This window comes from Lissotriton helveticus, chromosome 7, assembly GCF_964261635.1.
Source record: "Lissotriton helveticus chromosome 7, aLisHel1.1, whole genome shotgun sequence".
Lineage (NCBI taxonomy): Eukaryota > Metazoa > Chordata > Amphibia > Caudata > Salamandridae > Lissotriton > Lissotriton helveticus.
In genome coordinates, this window is record NC_136068.1 from 1,635,839,132 (window position 1) to 1,635,856,341 (window position 17,210).

General features: G+C 45.8%; 1 protein-coding gene across 2 annotated transcripts in view; it reads left to right on the plus strand.

The window, feature by feature from the left end:
- Window positions 1–17,210, plus strand: part of LOC144770626 (myeloperoxidase-like) — a 329,709-nt gene that overhangs the window by 56,072 nt on the left and 256,427 nt on the right. For both annotated transcript variants that reach the window (XM_078655312.1, XM_078655313.1), the window contains exons 3-4: window positions 11,996–12,098; window positions 16,504–16,679. In XM_078655312.1, coding sequence (XP_078511438.1) covers window positions 11,996–12,098; window positions 16,504–16,679 — 279 coding nt within the window. The remainder of the gene's footprint in view (window positions 1–11,995; window positions 12,099–16,503; window positions 16,680–17,210) is intronic.

Consider the following 17,210-nt stretch of genomic DNA (forward strand, 5'->3'; position numbering starts at 1 on the left):
TTTAGACTCGTATTCCCCCATTGCCACCACCTGAACCCTGTTGGTCAGGAAGGCTCTCAAGATGTCCAAGGCCTTCCCCTGTACCCCGCACTCTTCCAAACGGTCCACCAAGATGGTGTGGTGGACCGTATCAAAGGCCGCTGATAAGTCCAGCATGACCAGAGCTGCTCGACCCCCTGAGTCCATCACTTTCCTGATTTCTACTGTTGATTTGATCAGGGCGGATTCCGTACTATGGCCAGGTCTAAACCCATGCTGTGAGATATCAAGGCCATGAACAGTTGCTAAGTATGCACTGAGCTGGGTGTTCATAGCTCTTTCTATGATTTTCGCCGGCAATGGTAATCTCGCAATCGGCCGATAGTTGTTGGGGTCGGCAATATCCAGGTTAGTTTTTTTTAAAAGCGGTTGGATCGAGGCCAATGTCCAGCTGGATGGAAAGTCCCCTGTCTCAAATAGCTGATTAAATAGCTTGGCCAGGAAATTGGCTATGGGAGCTGCTGCCTGCTTTGCCACTGTTGCCGGACACGGATCATGTGGTGAGCCCGATTTTATGCTCAGCAGCTGCTTCTTGACCTCTTCTCCACTAACTGGAGCGAACGAAAGCAGTTTGGTCTCCTGTGTGTTCGCTGTCCGATTCTTGGACCTGGATTCTTGAAGGCTCTGCCTGACTTGGATTTCCAAAGATACAAATATGTTCTCCACCTTGCTCACAAAGAACTGAGCAAGGTTCACGCAAAGTTCCGGGCTGGGGGGCGTGGCCACTGGCTTGGGCGTAGCCAAGCTTGCAACCGTAAAAAAAAGTTCCTTGGATGAGCTCTTGGCCCCAAGAATACGATCTGTGAAATAGGATTGTTTAAGTTGTCTAATCCTCTCTTTATAAGTCCCCTGGCTAGCTCTATATTTCTTTTTTGTCAGCCTCACTGTAGTTTTAATACCAAGCCCGTTCAAACTTCTTACACTCGAGTTTTAGCTCGAGTGAGTTCCTCTGTATCTGTCTGAAAGACTCAATAATCAATTTGTGATTCCGCATCATGAGACATAAATAGTAAATGTAGCTTGTGAGCATGAGTGTCAATGGTTCCATACATCTATGAGGCCAAATGTTTGCATTATTCTATGTAATGTTCATGAATTGCTCATTTTACTGCTGAGCGTAGACTTTCCGTGACAGCAGATGTATCTAGTGACGGTTCCAGTACAACATTCAGGCCTCACCACATAGGAAGGAATGGAGGTTAGTGTTCATGCAGAAGGATATCACTCTGTTCACATGAGTTAATCATTGTCAAATGCTTGTTGGCTAGTATCTAGCCTATGTGTCTGATATCATATTCAAATTCCTATTACTTCTTCATACAAATATCCACTCTCCTAGAATATGTGTTATTTGAAACTGTTAGAACTGGGGGTCTCTAGTTGGCAGAGGTAGGTACCACTGTCCAAATAGGGACCCTTGCTTCTAGTCAGGGTAAGGAGGAAACACTCTTTAGATAGCCTCTGCTCACCCCCTTGGTAGCTTGGCACAAGCCGCCAGGCTTATCCAAAAGCAATGTGTAAAGTATTTGTACCAACACTCACAGTAACACAGTGAAAACACCACAAACTGACTCCACAACAGTTCAGAAAAATAAAGGTATTTAATCTAAACTACACAAGACCAAAACGACAAAAATCCAGCATTCACAGTTCAGGAATATGGTTGCGAAAGAGTTCTTAAAGTTGCGATAAAAATAATCCACAGTTGCGTGAAAAGTTCACAGTTGCGTCAGGTTTAGCCAACAGTACCTTTTAAATGCGACAAAGTTCCAAAGCAGAAGCTGGTGTGGTGACAAACAAGCGATGCGTTGCTGCTGAGACCCTGGGGAGGCGATGCGACAACCCCGTTGCAGCAGCGGGCGTGTTGCAACGAATCCGGTCTGTATGTGGAGGAAGGCGAAGACTTTTATGGATTCCGGTGCGTAGGTTCTGTAGGAAGTTTACTCTCGCAAAGGCTTGATAAGATGATCTGTAGGGGCTGCGGCGATCTCCGGGGCGACAATACGCGTACCAACAGTGATCTCCCTCTCGCAGCTCCTCGATGCGATGGATCTGCAATGACACTCGCAGCGACGTGATGGGGTCCGCAAGCAAGCGGTGTGACGATCTTACCCAGCGACAACAGGCTCTGCGACAACACTTGCAGCAATGGTAGCCTTCCCGCACCGGTCTGGTGCGTCCCGCAAACGAAGAGTGCAATGGCTCTGGCAGCGGCAACAGGTGCTGCAACGATCTTGACCTTCGTAGCGGCGGGAATTTCCTCGCACTGTCGGGGATGTGCTCCGCAAGCGAGCAATGTGACAAAACTTGCAGAAAGTCTTTAAAAGCATGGTTTCCAGCTTCCCAACACAGGTACAACTTCCAGAGGCACCACAACTGGCCCAAGCACTCTAGGAAGGACAGAACTCTCTCAGCAGAGTTCAGGGAAGCTGGGGGTGAAGTCCTTATGTTCCTGGGACTTCTTAACAGGGAGCCGGCACTTCTTAGGCCCTTGGAGATTCCTTCAAGCAAGGGGACACAGCACAAAGCAAAGTCCTTCCCCTCTCCTTGGCAGCAAAGCAACAGCAGGCCAGTCCAGCAGAGCAACAGCAGGACAGTCTTCCTTTTTCAGTTTCAGCTTTCTCCTTGGCAGAGGTTCCTTCTTGATTCAAGGATGATCTAATTTTCTGTAGTCAGTGGTCCTGTACTTATACCCCTAAAAGTCTTTGATCTGGGTATTCCTTGAGCACTTTGTTATCCTGGCCTTTCCTTTCAGTGAGAAGGGCAGGGTCATCAGCCGCACAGCAGAAGGCAGAGCCAGCATTGTGGAAGACAGGCAGAGCCCTATTCAGGCCCATGTGCTGTCCCCTCCCACTACTCTAGAGGCAGATGGAGCTATTCGGCCCAGGGATGGCCCACTCAGACTCTGGGAGCCACCCAGCCCTTGTCACTCACAAACCAGGCAGTCAATTCACAAACAGGCCATGGCACACAGAAAGGTTAGACAAGAGAACAGCAACTTTCTAAAAGTGCTGTTCTCAAACACAGGATTTAAAAACAACCTTTCCTAAAAGATGTGTTATTAAATTCTGAGTTCAGGGATACCAGACTTTTATGTCCTATCTTGCGTCTATAGGAAGATATGCTGGTAGCCACTGTAGCCAGCATTTCCCATGATAGCCTACGGGGCAAGATAGCCTTGCAATAGTGAAAAACGAAAATGGTTGTAATTCACTACCAGAGCATGTCACCTGCACAAGTACATTCTCTACCTTTCACAAGCACTGCACTCTGCCCAAGGGGGTACCTTGGGCTTTCCATAGGGGTGACCAATGTGTACAGAAAGGGAAGGGTTAGGCCTGGCCAGTGGGGAAACTGACCAGGAGGACATGGCAGTTCACAGACTGTAAAATGGCGCGGGGTGTCCGTGCCACGAAAGAGTTGCACAGCTGTGTACACTTGTGTCAACAATATTCACACATATTCCATAGTTTGACCAAGTTCATCAAATTTTATTTTCAATTTAATTCCACAATGTTACTCGTTCTTTCTCCGTCACGTCAAAGACATAAAGTTTTTATGTTTTTTTGCATCTTAATACTCTGAGAATGCCCATCCAGGCTGATTCGCAGGCAATATCTTAAAACTTCATGATTTCAGAACATTCATTCTACCCATTGCATTTCGGTCCACTCGACCTTCTTCGGGGGTATCTATAATAATAAAAGCATATTTCAATGAACACTGCATTTTACACAATAAATTTGCAACAGACAGTAAGCCCAAATATCCCTTATCAAACGTGTGACTCAATGATGTAGGTTGACTCCTAAACACACTGTTCACTGCCCCGTCCTGCAGTCTTTACGCCTCCCGCTAAAACTACACCAGTTCACATTACACATACTCTGGATGTGCCCTCCCTGTGAACCTCGTGCTCAAGACCTCTATAGAAAAGAACAAAAATGAGTCGTGAACAAATATCCAACCTACGTCGATCTATATAAAAGTGCGCCTCCATTCCCCAACAAGTGTCCTCTCACATCTCAACATTTCTCTTTCTCTGAACTACCAATCAATCACTATGCATACCTGCATTTTGACTGCCTTACCTTCCTCATCTCCCCTCGACACCGTTCTAAATCGTGCTGCTCCCAACGTAGCTGTTTAAAGCTCAATCCACCCACCTTTATTCAAATCCTCATCACGTGGTGCTTGTGCCTCACCATATTTCTTAAAGTGCACCTTCCCAAAAAATCTCTTTAATCACTTGCAATAGTGAAAAACGAAAATGGCTGCAATTCAGTACCATAGCATGTCACCTGCACAAGTACATGCTCAACCTTTTACATGCACTGCACTCTGCCCAAGGGGGTACCTTGGGCTTTCCATAGGGGTGACCAATGTGTACAGAAAGGGAAGGGTTAGGCCTGGCCAGTGGGGAAACTGACCAGGAGGACATGACAGTTCACAGACTGCACACAGGCACTGTGGTGGCAGGCCTGAGACACTATTTTAGGGCTACTCAAGTTGGTGGCACAATCAGTGCTGTTGGCCCACTAGTAGAATTTGTTATCACCATCCCTGGCACACTCAGTGCACTTTACTAGGGCCTTCTTGGTGACACAAATATGCCAATCATGGATAACCAATCATAATAACAATTTACACAGGGAGCACTTGCACTTTGACACTGAACAGCAGTGGAAAAGTGCCCAAAGCATCTAAACCAGCAAAAATGAAATCCAGCACAGCATCCTAAATACAGCAGGTAGAGGCAAAAAGATAGGGGGAAACCACGCCAAAGATGCCAGGTCTAACAGAAACAAAGAATATTATCCACAAATGTGCCCGCTGTTCTGTGAGTGAGTTAACTGAAAGAAGAACACCCAATCTCGTGCCTATATATGAATGTCAACACCCATCTAGCCTTTTTAGGATTAATGAGGCCCCCTGACGTTTCATTTTTTTTTCTTTTTTTTGTCCTCATACGCCAAAAGATGTGCCTAGAGTCCGCTGTATTCGTTCTTCGGCCTCCCATTCGAATAATTAGCACCGGCAGTATAAAGACTCTGATCTGATCTTAATGGATGCACTTTCCACAAATACCTTCACAATTAGTCAGTTCAGTTCTTCTAACTTGATGGCCCGTGCAACTGATCCGAGGGATATATTTATCTGCGAAAAGGCATAATCATTGGAAATATAGGTCACTCTTGTCACAGCTTGTCTAGCCAGCCAAAAATCTTTTTTCCTTTTCCAATTAACCCAGTCTAAATGTATTGTAAATTTATTTGCATTCACCCAGTCTAGGTAGGTCGGTGCGGTGCCCTTAAGCCAACATTTACAAATTTCTCTGTGTGCAAGTAAAATTAAATAAAAAGACAACTTACTAACATTTCGTGGTAGTAAATCATAATTCGGAAAAAAAACAAAAAAAACTAAAATAATGCTCACCTGAATTTCAAAACTGAACATGACTTTCATACTTTCACTCACCGCACCCCAAAATGTATGTAACATAGGGCACCTTAAAAACATATGAATATCATCAGCTTTTTCCTGCTGGCACTTCGGACAGCAGGGGATAAGACCCTTCGAAAATGTTGACAGCCTAGATGGGGACCAGTAAACTGTGGAGAGAAAAAAGATGGTTTCTTTTTAAATTGGCAGCAGCTACTATAGAGTGTTGTAAATCCTAAGATACTTGCCATATTTCTTCCGTATTTTCATCTGGCAAGTATTCTCCCCAGAGCTCATTCAGTAAGGTAAAGTCTCCGTCAGCCATATCCAGCATCGTCCAGTAGAGATTCGCTGTCTCTTTCTTGTTCCGCTTTGTTTCGTATATTGCCTTCTCCAGTTCATTTGAGACGCCCGCAACTAAGCCAGATGCCTGGCTCCAGCTTCTGATTTGAAGATATTTAAATTTTAATAGATTTCTTTCTGTAATGTTGTTTATCTCGTCCCATGATATCAGCGAGCCCTCAGGCATTAACTGAAACCAGTGTTCTATCCCTGCGACTTTCAATGGCATTGCGAGTGCATCTTTGGACCACTATGGAGATCCTAGTGAATCCCATATAGGTGCCAGGGCACTATAGTAACCAATTTTCAAAGCTTTTCTGATTTTATACCAGATGGTCGCTATATCTTTCAGCAGCTTTAAGTGGACGTTCTTAAAGAATCGCGGGTCACCAAACTTATACATAAAGGCTTGGCCTCCTCCTTTAATGTCCCATAGCGGCTAGAGTGGGTAGGTGGCAGCTCCTACTTGGTCCCGCTTAGACTTGCAGAGGCATTTTCCTTCAAAGTATGCTCTATTGCGCGGAAGCGCTCACGCTGATTTTTACCATTTTAATTCTGTTTTGAGCATTGCATACCTGTTAGCTTTACTTCAGGGTGCGGAGGTGAGCCTTCCCTGCCCTGTTCCACCGCGGCTTGCTGTGCGGATTGTGTGGAGGGCGGGCGGACATCTTTGGTGTAGTCCTGAACCCCGGCTGGGCTAGTGGCAGCGCTCTAGCTGGGGGAGGGAGGTACACTTATAAATCACCCGCCAGACTGGGTCGCTTGCGGCTAGAGTGGGTTGGTGGCAGCTCCTACTCGGTCCCGCTTAGACTTGCAGAGGCATTTTCCTTCACAGTATGCTCTATTGTGCTATTTCTTTTTAAATTGCAGCTGACACTGATTTCTTGCGCGGAAGCGCTCACACTGAATTTTACCATTTTTAATTCTGTTTCGAGCATTGCATACCTGTTAGCTTTACTTCAGGGTGCGGAGGTGATCCTTCCTTGCCCCGTTTCACCGCGGCTTGTTGTGCCAATTGTGTGAAGGGCGGGTGGCCATCTTTGTTTTAGTCCCGGACCCCGGCTGGGCTAGTGGCTGCGCTCTAGCTGGGGGAGGGAGGTACACATATAAATCACTCGCCAGACTGGGTCGCTTGCGTCTAGGGTGGGTTGGTGGCAGCTCCTACTCGGTCCCGCTTAGACTTGTAGAGGCATTTTCCTTCAAAGTATGCTCTATTGTGCTATTTCTTTTAAAATTGCAGCTGAAACTGATTTCTTGCGCAGAAGCGCTCACGCTGAATTTGACCATTTTAATTCTGTTTTGAGCATTGCATACCTGTTAGCTTTACTTCAGGGTGCGGAGGTGAGCCTTCCCTGCCCCGTTTAACCGCGGCTTGCTGTGCCGCTTGTGTGGAGGCCATCTTTGGTGTAGTCCCGGACCCCGGCTGGGCTAGTGGCAGCGCTCTAGCTGGGGGAGGGAGGTACGCATATAAATTGCGCACGCCTCTTCGGACGCGCAGCGGACGCGCGCAACGGGCGCGCTGCTGGCGCGTCGAAGGTAAGCCAAAGGTTAGCCTGTCTCCGCCCGTCCGCGCCCCGGGCGCGCCTAGCGCCGGCCATGCTGCCATTTTTACTTCCCCTTCAGTGGCTGACCTAAAGAGGTACTCCCAGAAGGAGCTAATAGCTCTTAACAACACCATCTGTAAAGGCATTCAGCCGTGGGTGGTCTCCGATCGCTCTCATAAAATCTGTCCCCTCTGCAACTTCGCCCTCCCCTCCATCTTTGTTTGCTCCCTCTCCTAGAATCAACACCAAAAATACAATATCTGCATCCCTAATAAACGCTCGCTCTATGGTGAAACACGCTGCTGACATATTTGAGCTGCTGTCTGATGGCAATCTTGACATCTTGTTCATCACAAAGACGTGGTTAAACAGCTCCTGCGCATCCTGAGAGGCTTCAAAATCATTAGGGCTGACTGCGTAGCTGGGAGAGGCAGGGGTGGCGGTTGTTTTTAGAGACTCCTGGTCTTTTCACAGTGAGACTTCCAGCGTACTGGGAGACGAGGAGTTTCTTCACTTCTCCCTTGTTCTTTCGCCTCATTTTACGCTGGGTGGTACTCTGATCTACCGCCCCCAGGTCCTGCTGGACCCTTCCTTAAGGCGCTGGAGGATGTGATCGTACCCCTGGCCTTTGAGGTTCACAAAGTTTCTCATTCTGGGGGATTTCAACATTCATGTTGATGTGAGGGAGTCGTTGGACTCTCTTAGTCTGTTAGAATCCCTTAATTTGGCTCAGCTGTCCCAGTGGGTAAAGCTGCCATAGCACTCGGGTGGCCATCTTTTGGACTTAATTTGTTCTAATTTTGCCCTAACAACATCCGACCCCGAAGTTCTTTCCTGGTCGGACCATAGGCTTATTAGGTTTTCTTGGCCTCTAGTTAAATCTCCCTGCTCCACCCTGCCTAACACCTACCATCAGAAGATTAACTTGTCGGCCCTGACCAACGCTCTTCAGCAGAGCCGTCCAGTGCTTGGCCCCGAGCTTTCAGCTGCTGTGCAGCAGTTTGACACCTGGATCTACTCGGGGGTGAAGGCCTCTGTCAAACAGGGCACTGGCTCAAATAAGCGCTCTACACCCTCCAAGCCCTGGTTTTCACATGCCCTGAAAGAACTGAAGCTTAACTGCAAAAAGCTGGAGAGATGTTGGAGACGCACTTACTGCTCTACTGCTAAGGGGGCTCTACGTGCGGCTCAGAGGGTATACTACCCCGCCATAAGATCGGCTAAGAGCGAGTACTATACAGGCAGGATTTCTAGGGCCAATAATAACAGCAAGGAAATATTTTCAATTGTAAAAAGCTTTCTCTCTCCCTGTGCCGAACAACCTTCAAAATTGTTGGGATTCAGGACAGCCTGCGCACCATTTGTCAGGATCAGAGTAACCAGGACATGACTCCCTCCTGCTCCCCTCCCCCTTTTTCTCATGTTTTTAATGCATTTTCCTCTCCTACTGAGGAAGCTACTCTAGCTGTCCTGAAATCTATGAAGTCTGGGTCCCCCACCGACCCCTGCCCGGCCCTTGTCTTAGGGGGTGTGGCGGAGGTGGTCTGCTCCAAGGTCGCAGAGATTATTAGACTCTCGTTCAGGACTGCTACAGTCCCCGACTGTTGGAAACAGGCCAAACTCCTGCCGCTTCTCAAAAGTTCAGGACTAAACTCAGATGTCCCAGCCAATTATCGTCCAATCTCTCTGCTACCAGCGCCGGCCAAAATATCTGAGAAAATTGCATTCCGTCAGCTGGATGCCTTCCTGGAAGACTCCCATGCTCTTCATCCTGCTCAATCTGGGTTTCGTGCTACCTACAGTACTGAGTCAGCACTGGTTGAAATCTCTGAGGCTATCAGAAAGTGCTTGGACGCCTGTGGCAGAGCGGTTCTGATTATGTTAGATCTCTCTGCCGCTTTCGACACGGTACCCCATCAGCTGTTGATTTCTCGGTTGGCATCCATTGGCATTGCTGGTTACGCATTAGAATGGCTGACTTCATTACTGACCAATCGAACTCAGCAGGTGTGGATGCCCCCCTATACTTCTTTGGCCAAGCTGCTTGCCACCGGGGTTCCACAGGGGTCCTCATTAAGCCCACTGTTGTTCACCATCTATTTGACCCCCCTGATTTTCTTGGCCGAAGAATTAGGGGCAAAAATAATTGCCTAGGCTGACGACACGCAGCTGCTGTTCACCTGGCCGGGCACGGATCTGGACATCTCCTCGGTCCAGACCTGCCTTTCCTCAGTCTTTACCTGGCTTGTCTGGCCCAATTAAAATGCAATGAAAATAAATCTGAAATACTTCTCTATGGGCAGTTTCCCTCTAATTTTAGAGAATCCTAATGGCCGCCTGATGTTCCCTTCCCGAGTGCTGTTGGCAAACCAGCTGAAAACCTAGGAATTTGGTTTGGGGAAAACCTAAAATTTGATGAGCACATTAAAAGACTCACCTGAGGGTGCTTTGGCACTCTGAAAGCTCTCCGCAGGTTTTTCCCCCTGCTGCCAAGGACGGCCAAAGAGACAGTGGCAAGGGCTCTCACCCTTTCGTGTCTTGACTACGCGAACGCCCTGTTCTCTGGCATTCCTGCCTACCTTACCAACCGCCTTCAAATCATACAAAACACGGCAGCCAGACTCCTCCTTAACATCTCACAGCAGTCCAGTGTCCGCCAACACCTGCGCAGTCTACATTGACTCCCTGACGCACAATGGGTTGTGTTTGAATTCACCTAGTCGTCCATCATGGTCAACCTCCCAACATCTGCTCCCCGCTTGGTGGCTAGTCTATCACCGTTAAGGCAGCCACTGGCTGGAACTCTCTTCCCCCGCCGCTACGCGCTACCCAGGACTAAAATCTTTTTAAAAAAGCACTTAAAACCTACCTTTTTAAACTGTCATTGTAATTATTCCAGCTATCCCGCCTTACTGCATTTCTACGTGCCAGGATATTCTTGAGTAATTGAGCACGCTACAAAACCACTAATAACATAACATAATAACTTTTCTTTAAGCACTATTCTTGTATCTGAGTCATCAGGCTGACTTAGGAGCATCTTTCCTGCCCTTAATAAAATACCCAAGCGTACAGCTTCAAATCCGGTGCACACAACCCCCCTTTATTTTTTTTTCCTTCACAGCTTTTTTCACGAAATCCTTATGCCCTTGGAGGCCCACACAAAATAATTCATTCTAGCTTGTATTTTCCTTAGCTTCTCTTCCTTAAATGCTAAGGGGATATTCTGAAATAGGAATATAAGCTTTGGTAAAAGCATCATGTTCAATATGTTAAGTCTTCCTATTAATGTCAGAGGAAGAAACGCCCAGCTTTTCAAAGTATCTGCTATTTCTTTATCTGTCCTAACTAAATTTTTGGCAGTGATCTGATCGATATCCTGTGTGATACCCAGATACCTTATCTCTCTTTTCAATATGGGAAGTTGGACATTTATATTCCAGACCATTCACTCTGTTTTTGACTGGTTGATCTCGTAAATCTGCCCAAACTGTGAAGCTGTAATCGCCTCTACTGGGTCAGATGTATATATCATCATGTCGTCCGCATATAAAGATAATTTTTTTCCCAACTTGGAAACTTAAAGGGATCTATGCTGGCCTGCTGCCTAAATTTCTCCGCCAGTGGCTCAATATAGAGGTTAAAAAGTAAGGGTGACAAGGGACACCCCTGCCTCGTCCCTCTTTTGATTGTTACTGGTGCCGAAAGATTACCATTTACCAATATTCTGGCTATGGGAATTTGATAAAACGATAAGATAGTTCTACAAAAGTTTTCACCCAAATTACATCTGGCCAAAACGTGTGCTAAATAAACCCAGTTCACGGTTCACATGGTCAAATGCCTTAGTGGCGTCTAGTGTGATGATAGCCAACGGCAATTTATGCAAAGTTGCTATGTCTATTGCACCCATCAAACTGTGCGTCAAGTCTTGAATACTCCGCCCTTTAACAAACATTTTTTGATCATTATGAAGCACCTTTCCTATTACACCATTTAATCTCTCTGCTAAAATCTTGGCAAAGATCTTATAGTCAAAATTAAGCAGAGAGATTGGCCTATAAGAATCACATTGGCTTGGTGGCTTTAATGGTTTTAGGATCAGGACCACAGTTGCCTCATTCCATGATGGGGGTGCCCTCCCTCTACCCTCAGAAATATGGACAAATAACCTTTGCAGGACAGGAACAAGGGCTGGCGCTAGAACTCTATACAATTCGGCTGGCAGCACAAAAGTGACGCAACGGCGGCGAAAAGTGTCGTAAGGGGCTTGTAAATCTGCTCCCCATATTTAACCCAATTGTAACCGGAGGATGCCTTTTGTGAGAGCAGTAGTTTAGAAGAGGGTTAGGATTATGGCAATGATGTGTACAGTCATGTATTCTAAAGAATGAAGTACCTGGTACCATATGTAAGATGTTGTAGATCACATTGACATGTTGTTATATTTTAAATAAACGTGGCCTTCAGCCTTGTTCATCTGCATGGTCAACAATCTGCTTAGTTACTTGCAATATCCGGATAGCGTAAAGTGCGATTCACTTTATACCATGATTGTGTTAGTATTTATATAGCTTACTACTACCAACTGACTTCTGACTTTCTGAAACTACTTATCTCCTTTAAAGCTGGTCACCCATTGCTGAATGAAATAGAGGCTTCCTCCATTCCGAGACTTGCGAAACAAGCTAAGGAATCGGTGGACCATGCATTCACCGAGACTCGCTCCAAGTAAGTAATTAGAAAACGTTCTTTTAGGAAACCAGATTGTGTATGAATTTGTGGTAGGTACTCCATATTGAGAACACTGTCAACACCCAGAGGAGGGTGATTCAAATGATGGAAGATCAAGATAGGCAACCAAAGACAACTGGAATCAACTGAAGGTCATAGCACGGAAACTCAAAGGTCTAGATTTAGTACGCTTTTGTGCAGACTCTAGAGTGACTCAAGGTGGCACATGCTGAAGTTTTGTTGGGTAAACGTGACATTTTCACAATGCAAAAAAATCAATTTGCTCTACTTTGCACCACTTTGCAGCAAGCTGGCATTACTTGGGCAGATGAGCGCATACACCCATAGTGTTTGGTACAGACCAGGCTTTGCCACAAAACAAACGTCTTCTTAAGGCAGGTGCAAATAAGGGGAAATGTGTTTCATTGCTCAAAAAACAAAATTATATGTTGAATGTATGGTGCAGTGAACAGCAAACAGCCAATGCTTGAAAATCTGCGTAGACTGCCTACTCATAGGAATTTGCAGTAGAAGAGTGATTGTGAGCAGTTAAAGGTAGACTGTTTGGGACCAGCAGATGGGATGACAACTGTAGCAGAGCAATCTTTGTACATATGGAGTTACGCTATATTTTCGCTTTTGTGCAAGGCAGTGCAGCCAATTTGAATACTACCCTGTGTTGCATGAAACATTAGTGGATCTGGGCCCTGGCCCATTCAAAGTGCACTACTATACCCACAATCTGATGATGTAATTGTGCAGCAATGACGTCAGGGTGACTATGGGATGATGATAATGTGGCCAACATAAACAGAAATCCAGGTTACAACAGGGACACTAAAACCAGACTCATTACATGCACACTTTAGACAAACATTCCCTCACTCTCAATAAAGAATTTATATTGCTCCCATTATGCAGCTACAATAGCTGTATCACCCTTGAATGATTTGAGGAACTTCACACTGCACAATCATACACAAACCTGGGACTTCATCTTCAGGCACAAATACATTCATACTTTTAAGAATGAGGTACCACAGTTGCTTTTAAAATGGAGCATGAAACACTTGTATAGCATCAGTACTTGTAATATAGGGATGCACATTAGCATGGTCCCGTCTCCCATAGCCCCCTGCAATGGGGTCAGGTTGGCACATGTGGTGCCCCTGCAAACATCCATGCACTGTGTGCCAGGCACCGCATGGTGCCTGGAACATGGATGTTTAAAAACATCGCTTTTTGTACTGCGTGTTGTGCTGCAAGCCGTGTCTGGGCCGCAGCACAAGTCGAAATAGAAAAATGGTTGTTTCCAACCACCTACACGGTGGTCGCATCATAATCTGGCAGGTGGGACCTCCGACTACCTGTCGGGTGGTCACACTCCCGCTGCAATGGTGGTCGGATGCTCATCATAAAGACCCCCTTGGAGTCTCCCATATCTTGCAAAACATCTATACAGCGTGTCTTCACAGTTCAAAACTTCGATGATTTTGAAATGCGGGTCACTTCTATAAATACCTGATTCACTAATGGGGGTCACTTTTATGTTGGTGTCCGGGCCTATTTTCTGTCCCAGTCCGACCCTGATGAGAAAGGAAGTCCCAACCATTTTGTGAAGAACATTGATGTGGCTATGAGCTGTAGCAAAATAGCCCACTTCGGAGGTACCTGTAACATTTGAATATTTGTGAATCATACAATACAAATAAAATATTTTTCTCATGTTGCTTAAAAATGCACTCTCGTTTTCATTTCTCTTGCAGCGAAGCATCATTGTGTAAACCAATACTTGAGTAACATAAATTATTTGTAGAAAGCTGGGCATTTATGTAGGGTATCAATGTAGGGTTACACCATACAATTAGTCCAGATGACTCTTATTTGCTTTACAGGGCTTACTTTGATAATTCTACGTGCTCTATTTGTGGTAGCGTGGTTGTGCAGTTTAGGCTTACCAGAGGGGAGTGTAGAGCAGTTGTATTACACACAGAGTCAATAAATGAGACACAGACTTAATAAGAAATCCAAGGCTAATTTAGAAAACAGCACAGGTTGTTATATAATTTTAGACACCAAGATCATTGGAATCAGGTGAGTACTTTCGGAGTAATGGGTTATTGAAATAATTCAATAAAATACTTGAATAACGTTTTTTTGAGGTATGAGCCTCGAACAAGGTTATACAGTCATATAGAAGAAACACTGCATACAGTTACTTGCAAGCAGTGCTTTAGAGTACATTTTGGGACTTAAGGTGATTAGGGGTCTAGGTCCAAGAAATGCCAGCAGGTCGGATTTATCTGCCCTGGGTTGTCCGGGTGCAGATGTCCTAGTTGCGTTGGTAGCCTGAAGCTCTTCACTTTAAAGTGTATGGGCAAGTACCTGAAAAACAAAGGCTGCACAAGGGGACTAGGGGGTGCATACATTGGAACCTAATGGTGGGCTTGACTCTTGAGGGTCTCTGGGACAAGGGGACATCATCATGTTACTTGAACTCGGGCGGTGGGCTCAGTGTATAGGTGTTTTGAGGTTTATTGAGTTAGAGGTTCGCACTAATTGAGTTAACCTTGAGAGGAGAAGAAAACAAGACTTCAGGGCCACTCTCTGTGAGGCTTTCATGGGTCCTAAATCCCTCATCAGCAGCTTGTGGGTTGACATCAGTGGTGTCATGGCAGGACACGCAACAAGCCTTGGTTACAGCAGGTGCTCTGATACCCAGGTTATTGGTGCTGGGTGGCTGCTGGAGGGCGGGGCATCTCCAAATTTGGTGGGTGATGGTTTTGAGCTCCTGGAACCACAGTGGTTGTGATGTACCCTCCGTGGATCCAATGGTCAGCAAGATGATGTACAGATATGTGCAGTTGGTGCCTGCAGCTGCAGGTGAGTGGCTCTCCACCCTAAGGGAGATGCTGCTTGGTTGTCGAAGTACTGGACTATCCTTCAAGGATTTTGGGAGGCTGTTAATCGTCAGGACAAGTCATTTCTTGCAGTTGTAGGGGGAGAGGAGCAGCCAAGCAGGGCTTGTCACCAATTTCAGTGCTTTTTCACAGTTCTTGCAATGTGGGCTCTTCTTTGTCCTTTTTCTGTTACCAGGTAAATAAATCTGTGTTTCTGGTGTCATGGGGACACCTAAAAACTTAATTTAGGGGTGTTAAGTAGAGGGTAAGGTATTAGCCAATGGGCTACTTACACCTGGGGTGACTACAGCCCCGTAGGACCACTTCTTGTGGAGAGTGGCTATAATCCTGGCCCAGAGTTCCTAATTTCAGTAAATTCAAAATGCTGACATCCTTCTTCAGCTGTCCACTTCAGGTAGCCCATTTTAGGAGTGTGACACGCCTTCTGACTATCTAATTTCCCACAAGCTCTGGTGCCAAAATGCCCCAGGCCATGGGGTGGTGCTTCCGAGGTCACTGTTGTTGCATATCAAAGCTTTGAAGCCTCTGGTCCTGACATGCTAATTTACTAGCCATTCTGCAGGACGAGGTGTAAACACCTCCTACCAGAGCAGGCATTGTTTCTGACCTCATAGAGTGAGGGCTTTCTTGGGCAGGGGGTCCGAAACTCATCTGTGGTGGCAGACTGGTGAGTCCAGTCAGACAACACACTAAAAGAATGGTAAGTTCCGGGGGTACCTCTAAGGTGCCCTCTGGGTGCATGCAATAATAAATCCAACACTGGCATTTGTGTAGTTTTATTAAGAAGAGGTGTTTGATACCAAACACCATTTTTTTCTGTGAAGCCATAATGTAGCTAGGTAACTTGTACTGACCAGTGCTCAGTACATATGCTTAAGATAGCTTCCTGATCACTTGAGATGTTGTGGGAATGGAACCAGACATCACAGGGGCATATCTGCTTATGCAGCTATGTCATCACACATAATATATGTTACCCTGCCTTAGGGCTCTGTAGACTTACACATAGCATATGCAGTGTGCATGGGCATGGCATGCAGGGAGTGTGCCATATCATGTTTTCAGAATAGTTTGCACCATTTCACGCAGCCTGCAATGGCAGTCTGCATGCCGTTTTTGTGTGGGTCCCTTAGGGTGGCATAATGCAATCTGAAGCCCTTAGGGACCCTCTTTAGTACCCATGCCCTGAGTACCAGCGGTACCAATTCCGGGGACTTACTGGGGTGCTAAAGTCCTTCCCAATTGGGGTACAATTGCGCATTTACCTTGTTTTGAGGGAAAGAGCACTGTGGCCTGGTTAGAAGGGTCCTAGTGCAGCTTCAGTCATAAAGCATCAGTATTAGGGTAAACAGTGGGGGTGACCATGTAAAAAAGGGGCACTTTCCTACAGAATTTATTGTTTTCCTATAAATATTGAGATTTGTAATGCACCTACTTAATGACAGTGGGAATAAAGATGAGCAATTATATTTTCTTTTCAGCTTCAAACAACTCATGAGAGCCAGGTCTTTTACTCCATTTGAACTCATGGGATATTTCAGGCAGGCCACAGGCAATACAAGAAATGCCCTCAGAGCTGCTGAGAAAAGAGAACACATTATTAGTCTCCTGGGTATCAGGCTGGATGCCTCCAACTGTGAAAACTTCAATTTAACAGGTACTGTTGATTAAATCATTCTGTGTCTATGTTTTAACAGTTCTCTTCATGCAGTCAATTGTTTCAAGTAACTTGATGGAACCATTTACCAACACAGTAAACTGCAAGAATAGGCTACATTTTTTTAAAGTATATAAACAGAAGTTGAATCTGAAAATATCAAGCTAGGTCCTGGGAACATGAAGTCATGTAACACAGCTTGTATGAAAGGCAGCCTCCTTTACCATTGACAGGACACGTGTGCTGTTAATAATGATGCACAAAGAGCAGATGTCATTAAATCAGACTACTCTGCCTACTGCCCCACCCCCGGTCAATAACCCAATGATGCAGTGAACATTCTGTATCACACTTACTGTGGGCAGGCAGTGGAGGAGTGAGCATGGGCACATACACCATCCACCTCCCTCTGTACACAGGCCATCCAATCAATGACGTCATAATAGGTTTAACAACCCAACCATACATCAACAAAACATTCCAGAACCTTATATTCTTATTGAGTTTGGATGATGCAAGATTGGGTAAGAG